The sequence below is a fragment of the Fundulus heteroclitus genome, chromosome 5 (assembly GCF_011125445.2).
Source record: "Fundulus heteroclitus isolate FHET01 chromosome 5, MU-UCD_Fhet_4.1, whole genome shotgun sequence".
Classification (NCBI taxonomy): Eukaryota; Metazoa; Chordata; class Actinopteri; order Cyprinodontiformes; family Fundulidae; genus Fundulus; species Fundulus heteroclitus.
The window spans coordinates 41698167-41719706 of NC_046365.1; the positions used below are offsets into that span (position 1 = coordinate 41698167).

At 40.8% G+C, this 21540-nt stretch overlaps 1 protein-coding gene across 1 annotated transcript in view; it reads right to left on the reverse strand.

The window, feature by feature from the left end:
* Positions 1 to 720: 720 nt before the first annotated feature.
* The window catches only part of LOC105936034 (VPS10 domain-containing receptor SorCS1), a 234871-nt gene continuing 214051 nt past the window's right edge, over positions 721 to 21540 (reverse strand). Inside the window, exons 22-27 of the mRNA XM_012876673.3 lie at positions 20231 to 20343; positions 14690 to 14824; positions 8279 to 8378; positions 7757 to 7862; positions 7093 to 7250; positions 721 to 4291 (exon numbers count right to left, since the gene is read on the reverse strand). Coding sequence (XP_012732127.3) covers positions 4230 to 4291; positions 7093 to 7250; positions 7757 to 7862; positions 8279 to 8378; positions 14690 to 14824; positions 20231 to 20343 — 674 coding nt within the window. The 3' untranslated portion in view covers positions 721 to 4229. The remainder of the gene's footprint in view (positions 4292 to 7092; positions 7251 to 7756; positions 7863 to 8278; positions 8379 to 14689; positions 14825 to 20230; positions 20344 to 21540) is intronic.

Consider the following 21540-nt stretch of genomic DNA (forward strand, 5'->3'; position numbering starts at 1 on the left):
GGAAACTCAGATGAGCAACAAAACGAGGCAGAATGAGAATTGAGCCCAGCGTGAATGTCTAATTTTTAACCCATTCCTGGAAAGAGCCATGCTGGAATCAATGTTTGTTTTCTGCACATTTTAGGCTGTAGGATTACAGACGGTCATATTTAGTCACTCCTACTAACTCCCTCATTTCCACACTATAAGGGCAAAAGATGTGAAAACAGCTCTATAAATTGAAACGTTTTCTCATCAGAACTATTTGACGCTTTAGAGAAAACGCCTCCTTTCAGAATAGAAATATTGACCAGAATGATTTGAACTGGAAAAGCAGTATTGGAAATACATTAATGGTGATTATCATCTCATAAGGCAGTAAGCGCCATTAGCAGATAATGGAACACGTCCAAAAGGAGAACAATGTCTGCAATAAAGCTTTAAACAAAAAACAGAAGCAACTGAAGCTGGAATTTACAGAGATGCACCAAGAAGTCAATCTGGGAGGTGTTTAAAATAAATCAAAGTAGAGACATGGATGAAGCTTTTTATTTCTCCATGTGGAGACATGTCGGCTGTCCGATCAGGCTGCAGGAGAGCGAGAGAGAGCAAGACTTCAGCCAAACAAGCTGCTCTGTTTTATCCTTTTAACCTTTCGAGCGATCTCACATCAAGCGTGTTAGATTTGGAAACGTCAGCGTTTCTGACAACTCAGAATTAAGGAAAGGATTTATTTTTTTAAAAGAATCCACACGGAAAAAGCTGTGTTTGTGATGCTAGCCATGCTAACTGGGCCAGTCGCTATTATGAGTCGCTGAAGTTTAGTTTCAACTCTAGAACAAATGTTGTCTTAAAATTGTACAAATCTGTTTCCACAGCAGAGCTCTCATGCTGTGCGACATCAATTCTGCCCCAAATAAAAATCTCAAGATCCTTCCAGTTCATGGCGCAAAGGCCATGAAAACATTTTTAATGCTGTTCCTGTACTTTTTCACATCATGGTTTTTAAAGAGTAATCCATTCAGATTTGTATCACCAGCTCAAAGCTTTACATAAGAAGTTTTTAAAAATTGATGTAAACATGTAAATGTTAAACGTAAATGACAAATATGAGCAAAAGGTCACATTTTCGTCATAGATGGGGCTAAATAAGGTCAATGTCTGATTAAGCCATAAAACAATCCATGGAAGTTTGAAGTTGAAAATAAATTCTAATAATTAATGTCTTTTACATCAGCAACAACCCACAAAACAAAATCCAACCTTAATGAATAAATTTGCTGTTCTGTTTTTGTAGAAGAGAAAGAAACACACAAAGTGTTGTTTTCACTACCAGCCGGTAAAACCAGCCAGCCTCTCTGACTTCAGACTTCTGGGCGACCTAGAACGCAGCGAAGCTCTGAAATCCAGTTACTCTGCCTGACGACTGCTTGCTCGTTAACCAACATATGTCTCCTTGTACATTAATTTAAAATCTTCTGCATTATGATGATGCACCTCCTGAAGCTCTAGGGCTCTGCTGAGCATCTCCTGGTCAAATCTGTAGAATATATGCACTATTTATTTTCTGTTTGGACTGGAAGAAAGATGAAATACATCAGAATAACAGAGCCTGTGGCTACAAGTAAACTCCTTTTTTTCTTTTGTTTTTATATAGGATACATTTCCCCAGAATTAGGACTCTTTTCTCCAAACTCAGAGCGACTTGCTGTTCTGTCAGTGAGTGCTTTGCTGAGTTCCTGAATGGCAGGGCCAATTATCTTCACGGGTCTCCACTGATGGCAACCAGAGGGACGTATTTCTGCCTTCTGTGCAGCGCCGCTGAGACGTTCTCTACTGTTCTTCATCTACAGTGCTTTGCAAACTTCATACCGCAGCATGTCGACGTTGTGGCGTTCTGCACACACACACGTCTGTCCGTTATTGTGACTTCATGTGACAGACCAACACAAAGTAGTGCATAATTGTGAAGTGGATGGAAAATAACAAATTTTTTAAACTTCTGACAAATAAGATTCTGAAAAGTGATCTGCAACCGACTGACACGCCTTAATTAGTAAAGAGAGGGAAGCAGTGCAGAATGAGATGACAGTCCAGGCAGTGAGGACATTTATCGGAGAGGCATCCAACAGGCCAACATGGTCTCTGGAGGATGTGCAGAGGAGCACAGCTCAGGTGGGAAAATCTGGTGACAGGACAACTATTTGTCTGATGTCTCGTACTTTTAGGGGAAAAAAGCAAAAAGGAAGTCAGGCTCCGTTCTGTTTTCAGTTTGCAACAAGCTGTGGTCAAATGTGACATCAACATACCATCGTAATATCACCATGAATGACGGAGTGGCAGTATCCTACTTTGGGGAGGATTTTCATCATCAGTGACAGAGAAGCTGGTCACAGTTGAGAAGGATATAAATGGGTTTAAATACAGAACAATACTGAAGATAAACCTGTTATGCTAAATACTTGAGGCTGGGGCCATGCTTCACTTTCCAGATGGACAGCATCCCTCAACCCACAGGCAGAGCTACGACAGAATGGTTTAAAGTATATCGATGTGCTAAAATGGCCTAGTCAAAGTCCAGACCAGTCCGGCAGAGAATCTGTGGCAATAAGTGAAAACTGATGTTCAAAGAACGTTTTTATCCGATAGGATTGAGTTTGAGCTTCTTCTGCAAAGAATAATCGGCATTAAAATAGTCTGTGACTGTAGAAAGGTGCTTTACTAGAGACTGAAAACTGATTTAAAACTATGACTCTGTTTCCGTCCAACATACAAAACTGCACTTGTCGTTGATCTATCACATCAATCGGAAATAAAGTATTAAACATTGGGGTTGCAAAGTGACAACATATGGAAAGGTTTTGAGGGGCTGAATACTTTTGCAAGGCACTGTTAATGTTAAAAATAGGATCCAAAGCAAAGAAGAACAAAAGCTTTGTTTGGATTTAAATCTCCCTTTAAAGTTAAACCCAGATAAAAACCAAATGCTGCAGAGTTGCCTGAGAAGCTGTGAAAAGCATCAATCAGGCATTTCCACGTGTCAGATTCAAAGCACCCGTGCAGCCCTGCAGCTTCTGCGCTCCAGTTCTCCTGCTCCTGCCGCCAGTTATAACGAGCCGGGATGAAGACGGGCGCTTCACTACGGCGGGTCAGAACATTAACCTAAATGTGTCACCAACCTTAGCGGGCCTTCAGCTCAACGGGACACATTAAGTATTCAAGAAGTCACCCTCCTCTTATTCTGCCCGCTGGAACGCTCTTAATGCGTCGCGTCCCCAAAAAGCTCCTTCCATCTCTTCCATCTGTCTCTCTTCTGCCGCTGACACGCTCGTCACTTTCTCCTGTAAAGCAGCTGTATCTCATTCCGGCTCCTGCTTGTAAGGCGCGCCTCGATGAGCTCCACTTGGCCTCCTGCGGTCATCCCAGGCCGGGGCTGTGAATCCCCCCCCCGGCCCCCCCGACATCCCCACACACGTCTTCTTTTCTGCTCTGCTGATAACCGGGGCGGCTTGCTGTGGGAAGGTGCCATCAGGGGGAGCGTAGTTCTGAAGCATTTTACCAACCGGCAGGTATCATAAATATTAGCAGAGGAAATTAAAAGAGTCAAGGTTTAAACTAATGCTGAAAACTAAAGTGTGTTATAAGGAAATTAAAACCCAAAAGAAAAGCAGAATATTTCAGTAGAAAATCTGCTTTGTGCCATAAATCAGCTTTTTGAGGACAATAGATTAAAAGCTTTGAAAGAGCTTACTCATATTTTATAATGGTGTCCCTTTTTAGTACATTTGTTATTAAAATACACAAAGTTCTAACATAGACATTCATGATTTACAAAATAAATGTGTAATTCACTTCCATATCGTACGTCATAAAAGTATTTTTTTATGAATAAATAATACACAGTTTGCAACATAAAACAACAAACCGATCCAGGATGTGAGAAAAAATCCAAAACTTTCCCGCTTGTCACGCCGTTTCCTCCGACTCCTTCATGCTGCCGATCCTCCTCGACGCGCAACAAACAAACTCAAGTCTGAAAATGTTTCTGTTCAAAGATGTAGCTGAAGGAAAAAGGAAAGAAAACCTGTACACAGTTTCTTCTGCTTTCAGCAGAGCACAGTGTGTGTCAGCCGGCTCCAACATGCACAGGTATAAAGCTCCAAACCATTGTGTCGCAAAATGGCAAAGCAAAAAGACAAAATAAACCCATGATCCATGATGGAGGCTGGAGTTTGGATCCAGTCCAGAGTTCAGACGATGTATGTGGGGAGTTCTGTGGAGAATTTCACATGTACATGAGGTTTCATACATCCTGGGGAGAGACCAGAGTAGACAGAGGCAGCGATTAGACGATGCTTTTAGCCTAATTTAACACAATCACAACAGTTGGTGAGAGAAACCGGAAAACCGACATATATTCAGTCATATTCAACAAATCAGAGGATGCGTTCAGATGAGGCGTGTTTGTCACATTAAAAGTTCAATAAGTAATATTCAATAAGGCTGCAGAGTCGTGCAATTAGCAGAAATGGTGCTTTGCAGCAGGAAGGTCCCGGGTTCAATCCCGTCCTTTCTGTAAGGAGTTAACTGTTCTCTCTGTGCATACATGTGTTCTCTCTGGGTACTCTGTTCTCTCTAAATTACCCTCAGTTGTGTCTGCTTGGTTATTTATCTGAATGAGGAATTGGTGGCCTGTCCAGGGCGGACCCGCCTCTCACCCAATGATCGACCCAGGAAGCAGAGCCGTAGTTTAACACACCTCTCTGCAGCTTCTGTTCTGTTACCCACCCATTACCCCACTGAGACGGTGTCTTTCCCACGGCCAGAAGTAAACAGATTAACCACTGATGTAAAAGGAGCAAATCATAAAAATCTTATAAAAATCAATACGGATCACTTTGAACCAAAAAATAAAAGAATTGAATGTGGTCTATTAAATATAAGGTCTCTCCCTCCAAAGACTTTGTTAGTTAATGAATTGATTTCTGATAATCAGATTGATTTGTTTTGTCTCACAGAAACCTGGCTACAAGAGGACTACGTTAGTATAAATGAGTCAACTCCCTCCAATTATTCAAATTTCCACATTCCCAGATCTACGGGAAGAAGAGGAGTGGAAACCATCTTTCAGTCTGATTCATTAATTAGTCCCAGGCCAATTAATAACTACAATTATTTTGAACATAGTCCCCTGGTGTATTGAAGCGTTTGAACATGATGAGCAAGGTCAGATTTGCAGAAGAAACTAGCAGTTTCCAAGTTTGAATGCCATTGCATTACAGTCACTGTAGGAGAATCTGGTCCTCTTCATAAAGTGGATGGCACCATGAAGAAAACAAAATCATCTGGAAATGTTTGAGTAACATCTCAAATCCTCAGCCAGGAAGTTAAAGCTCAGCACTAATGGGTCTTCCAAAAAGAAAAGGACCCAAAATGTAACAACAAAGTCAAAGTGGCTTAAGGGCAACAAGGACGATGTTTACAGTGACCATAAAAAGACCTGATCTCTGTCCCATGGAACTTCGTAAGTAGAACAGAAAAGGTGATCCTGACCCAGTTACACTGCAGAAATGTTCAATCTCACCAAGATGTTTGTCTTGTTTTTCTTGGAAAGAACTGCACTCAAACCCACCTGCTGCCAGCCTGACCAAGCTCTGCACCGGTGGAACCACAGTTCTGTGCTGAACTAGCTTTGCACCTGTAGCAACACACTCCCTAAGAGATGAACCTCAGCTGGGAGTTATTGATAATCCAGAAAACTAATATTTGAGCAGCAATATTCTAAGCAGCATTTTCTTGAATGTTTGAAAAGTTGATGCAATGTGATGATGACACCCGAGTTTCGCGGGACAATAAAGGAATTCTCATCTTATCTTATATGGATCAGTTTGTTGATTTTAGTTGGACTCATTCAGAGCTTCCCCTGTGCTGATGCTATAACTACTCTGACATGAAGTAAGCTAATCATTCTGGGCTAAAATACAGTGAAAAATACCTTTTTATTTTGATTAAACACCACCATGACAGTATTTGACAGACAAATGTTATCTCAGAATGAACTGATGGATGATAAATGAGAACAAACTTGACCAGATGAGGCATGAAATGTTAAATGACGGTCCTAACAATAACACAACCATTAACATTCTGCAGGGATCTTGTGCATCATTTGCAGATAAACTTTTTGACCAGTACAGAGGAGAACGCTGTGAAGGCTGTATTAACACCCATAGTCTATATTTACGGAACAATAAGGCCGAAAAATGGCTCATTATGACTCAGGAAAGGCAGAAAATCTGATAATAATCTAATAAAAAAGTAAAAGAAAACTAAACGACCAAAGAGGCCCAGGAGTTAGGGAGTTTGTCCTGCAATTAGTGGGCTGCCAGATCCATCTGACCGTCTCAGTTGTTGTGTCTTTGGGAAAGACACTTCACCCACATTGCCTGCTGGCGGTGGTCAGAGGGTCCGGTGGCACCGCCGTACGGCAGCCTCACCTCTGTCAGGCTGCCCCAGGGCAGCTGAGGCTACTAACATAGCTCACCACCGTCAGGTGGCTGTACAAGTACAAGCAATTTGCCATTTACCATAAAAAAAAACCAATGTTCATTTAAAGAATAAAGGTCTGAAAAAAGAAGAAAACAAGTCTATCTTTTAAATCCAACAAATAATAATATCCAAACAAATAAAAACTGACATTTAAATACTCAAATATATCAATAAATAACTATTAGCATTTAGGGTTTAGGGTAATCTTCCTAATTAACTATTAATTTACAGCAGTCCTTACCAAGTTTCTAAGGAATGTTATTGGCACTTTCCATACAGTCTGTGAGCTTCCTAAAGACATTTTATAATCCTTTACACCTGCCACCAGGGTGTTAACCTGTCTGTAGTCTAGAGAGGACAGGACAGAGTGTTAACCGTACCACAAACAGCCCTCTGTACTGTTTATGTTTAGTTCTCCTGCAGTCTGGACCATTTCACTGAGAAACAACAGAAAGCACAGGATGAGCGTCATGAAACAACAACACAACGACAGACTGGGGTGAAGCAGACAGTGGAGGCTATGAAATGAGATGGGACGCACAGATAAGGTCACTGGTTTCTCACCGATGGGCCGCGAGTTAAACTCGGTGTCCAGAATCTCCAGAGAAGGCACCAAGTCCTGCTGTGAGCCGGGCGTTGCCTCTGAGGGATTGGCTGGACTCATCACTTCTGGTTCTTTGTCGTTCTGCATCTGCACATAGACGTTGAGGCCTGGGATCTTCCTTGAGGAAAGATTTACAGTGAGGCAAACGGATAGAGAGAGAGGAGCCTAAGCTACAAAAACAAAAGGCAGAGGAACGCCCGGAAGGAGGATGATGGATCGGATTATTTTCGTCAACCTTTAACTGAATGTTTTCTCCACGTCGACCAGCATTTGGATGTAATTCAGCAGATATAAAAAGACTGAACTGTTAAGGCTAATAAATTTTTCATTCTGCCTCTGCTCGTCTATAAATCTTCATGACCCTTCACATGGTTTTCCCTCGGAACTACGCCTCAGCAAGGAAACACGATTTAACATTTCAGAAAGGTCAGCTGCCTCCATTTAAGGGCCTTAATATTGATAGCAGCTGAAGGCTGACTGACATTTCTTTTTGTGAGGGATGACCTGATAAGAGTTTCTGCCGGATCGCTCGGGTGCCGGATGGAAACGCGTTTTTTATTATTTTGACAGGCAGCTGTCGGCCTTTTGTTTTCCAAGCTGCCAGAGAGCTCAGGAAAACTTTACCTCTTGAATTTGTAGATGACAAACACGGCTAAACCCGCGACCACTACTGACAGCAGCATTAGCATGGCGGAGCCGCTGTGGTTCTCGCTGGTGTCCACCAGGGGCGCTGCAGAGACAGGGAGAAAGGCACCGCACGGAGTGAACGACACAACAAAGTTACGTTACCTGTATTTGCAGCCTGCTGCCTCATGCAATGAGTAGTGAACAGAAATGAGACCCATGTGATGAATCTTTTTAATATATGGACTTCTCTTACTCTTTAGCTTAAAAGCCCCTTTAGGACAGTAGCAGCATCCCCAAAAGGAAGAGGCACACATACGTCTCTGAATGTCTCTGTGTAGCTACATGGTGGGAGCCAATCAGACACAGGGGTGGAGTTATTAGTCGAGAGGGGGTGGGGCAATAAAAATATAAAATATTAACCTGACTGTCCACTGAGTCTGGCGTTTAAAAAAGGCCACATGCTTCATGTTTGTGCTGAAGGTACATCCTGAGCAAACGGACAGCTGAATGCTGGCTTACCTGCCGACAGGTGAGCTGCGTACACGGTGACCTGGACTCCTGGCCGCAACGTGAACTGGACGAGGTTTTGATTCAAGGCGTTCAGCAAAAGCTCGGCGAGCTGTTGAGACAGAAAAAATAATCTACATGCGTTCACACAGGCACCTGAATGTCGCCACCTGACATCATCGCCGGCCGTTCGTACAGCAGGACAAGCCAGAAATACAGCAGTACAATGTCGCCCTCTAGTGGCGCTTTCACTTGACTGCCACTCCAGTCGCCCCACTCACTTTTTTGCAGGCCTTGTCCTTTTTAGACTTGTCTCGGTAGTAATAATTGTTTGAATCATAAAACTCTGGCTGACCGCAGACTGCCACTATCAGCTTTTCTTCCATGTTGAATGAAAACACCTTCGTCTCCGCTGCAGTCCTTCACCCCACAGCCATATCCAGTTCCTGATTGGTTGTTGCGGCGCGAAAATACACAAACGTTCCGACTTTTCAACTACTACAATTGTCGTCTTGCATCTATTGCATTTGTCGTGTAGCTCTGACTTTGCTTTAATCTGCAAAATTGCTCGCTTTGTGTCGATAGAATAGCCTCTGTGGCTTTGTGCAGCATTGCTTTGCATCCCGGTGCTCCTGGGCAGTACCTGTGCGTAAGGATATCGCTCACACTGACACATTCACGTGCAATGTGAACGCACCTTCAGACTTTGAGGCTGAAGCCACAAGAAATGTGAGAAGCTGCAGGCTCACTCTTTAGGGAATTTCCCCATCACAGCAGGGTGCCCACCGTGTAAAGCTTGGCTACCTAGAAAAATTGTTGTCTTTCACCCGCTGTTCATCAGCAGCACTGGGGAGGAACGCTCCCTCCCTGTCTGTGGGCCCTCATGAGATGGAGTTTTACATTGTTGTGTCTGTGGGCCCACATAGGGTTCAGAGACCCACATATATAGGTTGATGAAGCTGAGTAAAGTCTGTTTCCTGTGAAACCAACATCAAAGTCAAAGCAGCGGTGACCTTTCTAAGCTGCACAGGAGAAAAGCTGACCCAGGAACCGAACACAGCCAGGCTAGGAAGGCCGTGCAGAGATCCTGATGCTCGACAGACCGAGTCCAGCCCACCAGAGACTCGTGTAAAGCTCGCCCTGGCCTGGCTCTCAAACACGGGCTTTCCCCTGTGCTAGCCGTCGGCTCCAACTTCTTCACATTGTGTCGCCCCAAAGGCAACAGAAGCTACACAAAGGCGGATGTTTGGCAGGGTTTAACAGGGAAAGTTAAATGGTTTACTCTTAATGTGTTTTTAAGGTTTGACTGAAGCTAACAGGCTAAGCCTAGTGAATTTTGAAACAATGCTATGCTGACGTGTTTTGGGTGGGCTTTTTGGTTATGACAAACGTTATTACCATAAAGGTTTACAACACTGATGGGACATTGATGTTTGTGTTTTCCAGTCCGCTCATTACAGCAAAATATAGCTTAACAGTCTTTTAAGCAGTATCCAAATGTCCGCTAGCATTAGCCGCTATTAGCTTAATAACCTGCTACTACCCAAGTAAATGTAACTATGGTTCATTTAAACATAATGTTTTTTGGTTTAGCTCCGCCATCGTTCAATAGTGCTACGAGCGTTAATACAGCACTAACAGGGGACACTGATGTCGATTTAATGGTGTTTTGTGTTACTTTAAGATAAATCCATCAAGCTAATGGTCATTTCCAGTCAATCATGCTCTACAGCGCCCTCTAGCTTCCTAAGTTACTACATTTTTTTTACTTATTTCCACAAGAAATTATTACATTAATAAAGTGTCCTGAAGGTTATTGATTTTTTATTTAGCAAATCATTTTTGTAACAGGTTATTTCCTGAAATATTGTTTTATAAGGTCCAGATCTGCATTGAGAATGGATTGAACACATATCAGATGTTCTAAATTTGTTAAATTTATTTAACCTAATTCTAAAAATTAGATCTTCAATAAACTCTAAATTCACTGAATTATTCTGATGATGATCGTTTTCAACTATCTTTATTTGTCAGTTTTATCCACTGAGCTATATTATACACTGGAGTGCTGATTTTGCCGAAAAACTGAAGTCACTGGCCGCCATCTTGCTACTCCCTACTCTCACAGAATCCCACAGGATTTGGTTGCAACAACAAGCAGTTTTCTGGCTGTGTGAAAACGTTTCATAGGTAATTCTACAGTCAGTGGATGTACTAACACTATCAACTACTAGGAAATTAGGTGCTGAAATATTTTACATGTTATTCATATTAAATATATATATATATATATATATATATATATATATATATATATATATATATATATATATATATATATATATATATGTATATATAAGTATGTGTATATATATGTTTTTGTATATTGTTATTTCTATATTTATAAATGTTAAACATATATATTTAAATATATAAAATGCAAAATATTTCAGCACATGACTTTCTCAGTACTTGATAGTTTTAGAACATAACATAAAAGTATATGGCATTTGACATTTTAAAAGTCTTAAGCCCCCCCTGAACATGAGAAAATCCTCGTTATTCGATGCTGTAATCTGGACCGGCTAATCTCACTGTCAATTCTTGAACTGAAAGTTTGTAATCTATAATAATGTTACGTTGTTAAGATTTAGATGATCTGCTCTGACCTATCTATAACTGGTTGGAAACAGAGAAATCTTCTCCTTTTCCAATCATTTAAGCACCAAATGTAAGTCCTGGCGGGTCACCAGGCTCTTTTGTAACAGATACTGGGTGGGTTGTTATGAAACAAATATCAATACAGTGAGAGGGAAAGTCCATGGCATTATGAATGATCAAACATTCTTCCTTTGCTTGTCCACTTTCTTCAACCTTAAGGTGACAAGTGAAGATATGCAGATATTTCAGCAAACAGCTGTTTAGGAATCAGTTTGTTGGAGCTAAAGCTGCTGTCCCACTTTTACCATGCATGCTTAGGAGGTTCTAAACCTGAGGAAATGAGCAACATTTCCAGCTCTATCTATCTAAATCTGAGTATGCACGCGTATCAGGATAAAGTGTGTCTAGCTGATAGATGATACCTGGGTTAGACCTTCACCTCTGAATATAAAGGCCTGGGTGCTGAGCAACCAGGGGGAATGGGCGTATCCCTCCCCTCCTCTTTGTCATGGTTGTCCTCAAAGGTCAGATTTGTTCTGACTTGTTTGGTTTGCTTACCACTCCACATTAACATTTATCAGAGCTCAGATGTTCTTAATGCAGTGGCCCCACTGAAATCTGACGTTGCACCACTTAGAATGCTTCTCCATGGATAATTCATTCTGTCCGGAAATTTAAAAGACACTGTTGCACATTTGAACGCTTGTGGAAATCCCCAAAACATCAGCATGACAGGTTCCACTTCAGGGAACTTTGGATTTCTGTAAATGACCTGATAAAAACAACCAGAATGGAGCGTTTCTCACTGGGAATAATTCTAAGATCCTATGTGAAACAATAAACTCAATCATTTCCCCTGTGACCCCTACAGTAGCTGTGTCCTCTAAAGCTGACAGCAACGTCCTCCATTTCTCTGTAATGAAACTCAATAATGTCAGAGGAAGCATTTGTCTGTCGAGGCGTCAAAACTTTGTTTCTGGCTCTGTGCCGTCCCAGTCTCTGAATCTGTTTGATCCAGTGACTCTAGAGGACAATTTCTACCAGTCCAAACTATATTCTCCCTGTGAATTTATTTAAATAGACTTTCTCTGCTATCTGCCCTTTTATTGTAGAGAGTTACAACAATTCACTTTCAACAGGCGTCATTCTAAAGTCCTTTATGCATGCTATCGTTGATCCTTTAAAGGTATACTATGCAACCGGGGTTGATTTTCCAGCGAGGCTCCCCCCAGAGGGCGAAAGTAAAAGTGCACTGTCATAAAGATGTTCAGCTGTTCTGGTTTCTCCGTCAAGCCAGGCGTGGTTGTTTTGAGCTTAGCAGACAGGCGAACGCAACGAAAAGTGGAAAAAACGGCAGTACAAACAATGACTAACACAGTGAAGGTATGAACATCAGGGTTTCCCGCAGCGCTATCTTGGCGAGGCGGCCGCCGTGGCCGCCTCGCCAAACTCACGCTACCGCCTCGCCAACATTAAAAAAAAACAAAAAAAAAACTTGCGGTTCTTTGTTGTTGCTTTCGCGCGTGCATATAGTGAATGGCAGGGCAAAAACACATGGAGTTCTCGCCGTAAAGCAAGACCGACTCTCGCGGTCTTGCACGAGACTTCTGAGCCTGTGTGTGCGGGCCGAGGGCTCCTGCAATTGCAAGTGCGGTATTTCCCCCACAGACCACCAGGGCGGCCGAGAAAACCTTTGTTCGACCTGAAATGACTCATTTAATCATCCAAAACGGTATGGAACACATTAATTAACTGAAAAATGTTGCATAGTATGCCTTTAATAAAAACCTGCAATTTTCTGTCCAAGCTTCTTGAAAAAGTCGTGGCAGATTAGCCAATTTCTTTTATGGAAAAACATGAGCTCTCCACTCCACAGAAACTGGCTCACTGAAAGCTTCTGGTGACATTGATGTCTGTTGACTGGAGCCTCCTGGGTCTTATATCTGCCTTTGATACTGTTGATCACAGTATTTTCATTAATAGGATCTGCAATGAAGTCGGTCTGTCAGGTAAGGCGCTACAGCGGCTTAACTCGTACCTCTAAGGAAGATCCTTCAGCGTTCATGTCAGAGTCCTGGTGTGGGGTGCCTCAGGACTCTGTCCTGGGACCTATTCTATTTGTTTTACAGATTTTACCACTTCGCCATATAACCAGACAGCTCCTTGATGTGTCTTATAATTTCTATGCTGATGATACTAATGGTGCGCTTGTGTCCTTTCCCATTTTTTAATAACCCATGAGCCAGGTTATTGCAAGATAAACTGACCATCTAACAGAACATTGCATCAGAAGATTAGAAAGCTAGGACACAAATAGTACAGTTATATAAACATTTTCCTCAACGTAAAAATAAATCATGATATTCTGCGTGTTTAAGTTAAACTGTCTCAAGCAGTGTAAGGTAAAAAATAGTAAAAAAAAAAACTGTTTTTTAGCCCAGAAACGTCACATGAGGCAGATAAAAATGTGAAACAATAAAACAGGCAGAAAACTTTCATCAGATCAGACCTGATGAATGTTATTGTAGCCGCTGAAATTACCATAAAAGTGAATGCACTTTAAATACCGAGCCTTATCAGCGTGGCCCTGACCCAAAGAAACCTCCCTGCCCACACATGCGAGCGCTCCTGTTTATGTAAGAGTCTTTGTCTGTGGGACCTTTTCCGCCACGATGCATAATGCAAGCCGCGCAGCCCCACTTGATCTCTGCTTTCAGGCAGCTGAACAACCTTCTGCTCCGAGGACTCCTAACTGGGATACGATCCGGGAAGATTACTGCGACCCAGAGCTGAACTGGAGGAAGATCCGATCTGACTATCTCTGCCTCTACTCACACAAACCTCCCCATCGATTCTCCTACACAGTCTAAAAATGAAATGCTGCTGTTTTTAAATCATATTCATAAAAGAAGCCAATACGGAGCTGCATAATTAAAGCAAACAGCTCCTCTCTCCCTGCTGCAGAGACTTCATTTATCTTATCTGCCTCATTTGCTAAATTAATTGTGATATGAGTAATTCCTGTACTCCTTCATGCTCCCCTTTGTACTGTTTAAATTTAGTCCACGCTTTGACTAATTACATCCTCACTGTTTGCATACCAGGGTCAGTGAAATCTGTTTTACATTCTAACAAGCGGAGCCAACTTCGCACTTTAAAGACGCCAGCCTTGAATTAAGATTTATGGCCGGCTTGGAAGGAGGAGGAACTTTCCAGAAGATCAAGCAGGAAGGAGGAAAAGGGGGAAAAAAATGGAGGATTTCTATCCATGGATTCTTCCCGGCATCAGCATCGATCATCATCTGTCAGGTTAGACTGAGCAGCTCTGGTTCATGTCGATTAACTGTGAATATGTCTTTCTCTGGCTCCTTTTTTCTCTGCCTTTAAAAGTCAGTCCTTTCACTCATAATACTTGTCCGGCTTATTGATGAGTCTATTGCTCAGATTCCTCTGGCATTTTCCTAATTTAGACTCCTGGACTGTTTATTCTCCAGCAGATTAACAGTGACATCTGCTGGTGGAAATTAGGAATTGAAGCTGGGCTTTAAATTTTCAGGAGCCATTAATGGACGAGCTGCTGCTAAGGGGGGAAAAAAGAGCGTCGGTGAGTCACAAAGCGAAAACAGGCGATACGAAGCTGTGTGTTGTGTTGAAGCTAGAGCGAGGATAACAGGGCGACATGCGTCCGCCCACACGGAGAAGGGGAAACCTTCAGAGGCCTGGAGGAGGAGGAGGAGGATGGGAACGATGCTGAGGCCTCACCTGATCTAAATGAGCTGAGCTCTTCTCCGGTTTGCCGTCGGTGAGTTGTTTGTCAGGCAGCAGGAAAAACTCGGCTGCTGTAGGCAAGCCAGGGAGGACGGTGACCAGGAGCAGATCCTCGCGCACACCTGTAGCCTGGAAGGAGAAACCAGGAAGGACGGGAATGTCAGAAGGTTTCAGGAGAAGCCGCTTCACATCAGAACCTGCCGGTTCATTTTAACAAAACAGGTCTCTCTGGGAAATGAGATATTGGATCTCAATGAGAAAACCTGCATAAATAAAGGTTAAATAAAAAAAAAAGATAATATAACCCACTGGACAAAGTCAAATATGTCGAATCCCACTGAAAATAGTTTTCTCCTTTGGAAACCAAAAGTATTTATTTCTAAAAGGCAAAGAAAGGAACATCAGTGCTTTCTTTATTTGTGCTGATGGGGAAATCATCCTTTACAAAAGGAAATAGGAACCAGAGTAGGTCCTGACCCCTCAGTCCTGCGTCAGGAACGTTTGGACCCACCACTGGGCCGATGGACCCTTATTTCATCTTCAGAGTTTGTGTAACAGAATAATTTTAAACACAAAATAATTTCAAAGTTTTTTGTTACATATGTCAAGGGGGAAAAAAACCTCAAAGGATAAAATTAGTCCAACCTCCTCAAATCTTTCTGAAACATAGATAATATCTATTCTGGTCAAGTCAATTTATTGCTAATCAAAATTTCTCCATAATGCCGTTTGGTCCTTAAAAGAGACAATAAACGATACAAAAGGTTATTAAAAAATATGAAAACCTGAGGGAGAAAGCAGTTAGGTTGAAATGGTGAAGAGCATCAGGAAACGGCCTGAGGGTCACCAAACGGATCATGAAAGTTTACTTGAGCTAAAAGCTCTCACCACTGATGGAGACGTACACTTTAAGAACCAGATGGAACGGAAACAAATACTTTTTAACCTTTTGCCACATGGTGAAGGACAGAAAGTCACATTAGCAGGGTGATTTAGTTCTTTTACTATCTTTTGCAACTCAATTTTAAGATGTTGAGTTTTATACTGTGTAATTTATCTCAGGAAGCTCTTGGCCAGTCAGGTTGATGCTTTTCTGACAACAAGAAGAAGGGAAAAATAGTAAATAATAGCTACACTTGTTGGTATTTTCACAATAAAGATGGTGCTTTCAATACATTTGATATTAACAGACAGATTATAAGATTTAAAACAATCTGTTTGTGCTACACACTGTATTCTTGCAGCAAGAAGGTCCTGGCTTCACCTCCAGGGTCTTCTCTGCATGGATATATAAACTATAAACATATACACAACATACATATATATATATATATATATATATATATATAATATACATAGATAACATATATTAATACATATATATAATAAGTACACAGATATATCTATATAGAAGACACACATATACCATATAATAGCACCATGATATACATATATATATATATAATAGAGAGTAAATATATAAGATATATAACATAAATATTACAAGACTATATAACAGAAGATATGATAGAATGATACATATGAGAATAGATATATAACATATAGATATATAATACAGATATGATATATATAGAGTACATACATAGATATATAGATAGATTAATATATAATATATATAGTATACACATATATGAGATAATATATATATACCATATAACGACACTAGATAAAACCACAATAATATATATATATATATAGAGATATAGATATATCTATATACACACACTATATAGACACACACACATATACATATATATATATATATATATATATATATATATATATATATATATATATACACCTATACGCCTACATAATTACGATAAATCACGTCAGCTGTTTTTAGATGCGACTCATTGATCATTGGGCCAGCAGCATATTTAATTGTGGTTCCAGTTTATCTGGTTTCTCTCCAAATTCAGAGACCCAGCGGCTGCTTAAAACCTCACTGTAAATTGTTAATAACGCTCGGCTCCGTTTCAGCAACTCACTCTATGTTGGTCAGGAGTAAAGCAAAGGATGAATATGTGGAAAAGCATGTGTGTGTGTGTGTGTGTGTGGGGGGGGCTGTTTCTCCTCCAAATGCTCTGGGACCATTGGTAGAGCGCATGACATCATGGACTAATAGAACGGACATTTAAATAAAAGAAAAATATGTCTGCCAGAAAATTGAAAATGGATCGTCACTAGATGTACCAGCAGGATAATGATCCAAAACGTGGCAAAAAGACGGCTATAAAAGGTTTTGACAGCAGGGGTGATAATAAGTGGGATTTAGTAACAATTACTCAATTAAAATAATAATTTCTTAACGTGTGACTTTTCCCTGAAAAGGTCAGATTAGGCTGCTGCAATTAAAGATATGTTTATTTCAAGGTATTTTAGGCATTTTTCTCAGTGGTGCACATGAGTAACTAGTTTTAAAGAACCTGATTTTACTTCCATCAGAAGCTTTTAGTCGATATTTACAATAAAAAGCAGCTCTCTACACCTAAATTCCCAATGCAGAAATGAGTGACCCTTCTTCTACCTGTGCAAAGGAAATCATGCAAAAATGAGCAGATGCACAGACAGCTTCCTGCAGGAGTTGTTGGTTCCTCTTCCGCTTCTTTTTATGAGCTTCAACCTCAGTGAGTGCTAAACCATCAAATCAGATTTTCATCTCAGTTTTTCATTTCCCTACATTCTGCCTTCAAGGTTGGGATTGTCACAAGAAATAAGAAAAAAAAAAACACAGAAATGCGTCAGAAAGGAATAACAAGCCAGGCTGGCTCAGTGAACATTGGAGAGACGGATGCATTCCTGGCATCAGTTTTGATTTTGCAGGATCAAAAAAGTGTGAAGACATGATGCAAGCGACAGAGCGCCTCTTCTTGGGAATCAGAAACATATCGGCACTGTGAGGACGTGTCAACAACTGGTCCTCAAATCTTTCTGAAACATAGATAATATCTATTCTGGTCAAGTCAATTTATTGCTAATCAAAATTTCTCCATAATGCCGTTTGGTCCTTAAAAGAGACAATAAACGATACAAAAGGTTATTAAAAAATATGAAAACCTGAGGGAGAAAGCAGTTAGGTTGAAATGGTGAAGAGCATCAGGAAACGGCCTGAGGGTCACCAAACGGATCATGAAAGTTTACTTGAGCTAAAAGCTCTCACCACTGATGGAGACGTACACTTTAAGAACCAGATGGAACGGAAACAAATACTTTTTAACCTTTTGCCACATGGTGAAGGACAGAAAGTCACATTAGCAGGGTGATTTAGTTCTTTTACTATCTTTTGCAACTCAATTTTAAGATGTTGAGTTTTATACTGTGTAATTTATCTCAGGAAGCTCTTGGCCAGTCAGGTTGATGCTTTTCTGACAACAAGAAGAAGGGAAAAATAGTAAATAATAGCTACACTTGTTGGTATTTTCACAATAAAGATGGTGCTTTCAATACATTTGATATTAACAGACAGATTATAAGATTTAAAACAATCTGTTTGTGCTACACACTGTATTCTTGCAGCAAGAAGGTCCTGGCTTCACCTCCAGGGTCTTTCTGCATGGATATATAAACATATAAACATATACACACACACATATACATATATATATGTGTATATATATATATATATATATATATATAGAGAGAGACACATAGAGAGACATATAGATAGACACATAGAGACATAGAGAGAGACACATAGATATAGAGAGATAGAGAGATACACACATATATAGAGAGAGAGAGAGAAGAGAGAGAGAGAGAGAGAGAGAGAGAGAGAGAGAGAGAGAGAGAGAGAGAGAGAGAGAGAGAGAGAGAGAGAGAGACCACACCACATAGATAGAGATAGAGAGAGAGAGAACAGGACACGAGAGACGAGACAGAGAGAGAGAGTAGAGAGAGATAGAGAGATAGAGATATAGAGATAGATAGACACACCAGCTATAGAGAGAGATATAGATAGAGAGTATGACACACACATAGATATACACACACACATATACAGATATATTATATATAATATATATAGATATATATAGATATATATATATATATATATATATATATATATACACCTATACGCCTACATAATTACGATAAATCACGTCAGCTGTTTTTAGATGCGACTCATTGATCATTGGGCCAGCAGCATATTTAATTGTGGTTCCAGTTTATCTGGTTTCTCTCCAAATTCAGAGACCCAGCGGCTGCTTAAAACCTCACTGTAAATTGTTAATAACGCTCGGCTCCGTTTCAGCAACTCACTCTATGTTGGTCAGGAGTAAAGCAAAGGATGAATATGTGGAAAAGCATGTGTGTGTGTGTGTGTGTGTGGGGGGGGCTGTTTCTCCTCCAAATGCTCTGGGACCATTGGTAGAGCGCATGACATCATGGACTAATAGAACGGACATTTAAATAAAAGAAAAATATGTCTGCCAGAAAATTGAAAATGGATCGTCACTAGATGTACCAGCAGGATAATGATCCAAAACGTGGCAAAAAGACGGCTATAAAAGGTTTTGACAGCAGGGGTGATAATAAGTGGGATTTAGTAACAATTACTCAATTAAAATAATAATTTCTTAACGTGTGACTTTTCCCTGAGAAGGTCAGATTAGGCTGCTGCAATTAAAGATATGTTTATTTCAAGGTATTTTAGGCATTTTTCTCAGTGGTGCACATGAGTAACTAGTTTTAAAGAACCTGATTTTACTTCCATCAGAAGCTTTTAGTCGATATTTACAGTAAAAAGCAGCTCTCTACACCTAAATTCCCAATGCAGAAATGAGTGACCCTTCTTCTACCTGTGCAAAGGAAATCATGCAAAAATGAGCAGATGCACAGACAGCTTCCTGCAGGAGTTGTTGGTTCCTCTTCCGCTTCTTTTTATGAGCTTCAACCTCAGTGAGTGCTAAACCATCAAATCAGATTTTCATCTCAGTTTTTCATTTCCCTACATTCTGCCTTCAAGGTTGGGATTGTCACAAGAAATAAGAAAAAAAAAAACACAGAAATGCGTCAGAAAGGAATAACAAGCCAGGCTGGCTCAGTGAACATTGGAGAGACGGATGCATTCCTGGCATCAGTTTTGATTTTGCAGGATCAAAAAAGTGTGAAGACATGATGCAAGCGACAGAGCGCCTCTTCTTGGGAATCAGAAACATATCGGCACTGTGAGGACGTGTCAACAACTGGTTAATGAGTCAGACTCTGTAACTGGCATGTCGTGTGTGGGTTGAAACCATTTCTCCCTCTTGACAGCTTGCGTTGCGCTCATCTCCGGCATCTTCCCGGGTCACCGCGGAGCAGCCGCTCTGACATTTATTCTCACGCTTGTTCTGATCCGGCCCTGAACTTTCCCAGTGTGTTCAGAGCAATCAGCTGCTCCAGCACTCCCCCCGCCTCCCCTTCTCCTTCTGATCATTCATCATGGTGAAAGGCAGACTCGTATCTGGGAGCTTTGGGAGGTCATGGCGCGCCAACGTAAAGCAACAGTTCAGATTGAGCGAGCTTCACCTGGATGAGAGAGTTCCTGATCACGCGGCTCACATCCAGCCTCCACTCAGCAACGTCCGGGTTGTGTTCGTCCAGGTTGGATGAGAAAGCAAGCAGATGGGATCGGAAGTATTCTGCAGGAAGCAAAGAAAATGTGAGGAATTTGTCTTCATTATTCTTTCTTTAAAATTTAACAATTGGACTCTGTTTTTACTCCCACATTATCCGATATTCTCTTAAAGGAAATAATCAGTTTTGTCGTTTAAATTCAGGTCTTGGTATCACAACAGCTATTTTTCCAACAGGCTTCTGATTAAGCTGAACTTATTATTATGCCTGAATTTCAGTGTGTGAAAAACCCAAATTAAACATCAGGATGTTGAAAATAAAATTTGATCTTAAAGCCGCACCGTATGTCTTTTAGCCACTAGGGGCGCTAGACCTGTAATCTCTAGATTTAGCGCCCCTGTAGGCCACCGGCAGCACTGCAGTGGAAAATTAAACAGTCTCCCTCCGTGTTTTGGAGTCTGATAGCAGACCAGCTTGGACCAGCAGACTGATAAATTGTGGAGTTATTGTAAAAACGAGGCAACATTCACATTCTAGATTGGCTCCCAGAACGTTTTAGAGCTCATTTTAAAACTTATCAGAGGGAGCGGGGCCTTTTCGAATGTTTGTCCTCAATAGTGTAATAACTGCTCCTGCATATAAGAGAGGCTCCTTCACTGCCACCATTAAAATCCGCCTTAAAACCCACTATTATCCTTTGGATTTTACCACTAGAGAGACTTAGACTTCATTTTAAATTGGTTTTATTGTTTCTTTTAAGCATTTATATGCATTATCCTTTTCTCTTTGTTTTTTTGATGGGTGCCTTTTAGCTTGTAGCGATGTGCAGCACTTTGTTTCAGCTATTGGCTATTTTTAAGCGCTTTATAAATAAAGATGGGATGGTATGGTATCTGTTTTGTTGCCTAATGACTTTTAAAATTCATAGTGTTCAGAGATGTATGATGGAGTTCAAACACCACAGCTTTCTGTTTTTGTTTTTTTTTGCACCAATAAATTTTACCAAACCACATTTCTTGTATGGGAGAAAAAGCACATGAGCCTTTATTTAGCCAACTAATCAGTGACTGCAGCATCAAGTGGGGGAGGGGCAGGGCTGTGTCATTAAATGCTGGGGAAAAAAACCCCTCCTTATTTAAATGTTTGGATTACTCCTAATTTTCCTCAGTAATTAACATAATGTGTTTTTATTGCAAATAACACAGCTTTATGGTGTAGATCAGTAAATGCAGAGGGAATAATAATAAGGAGAAGCCCATTTT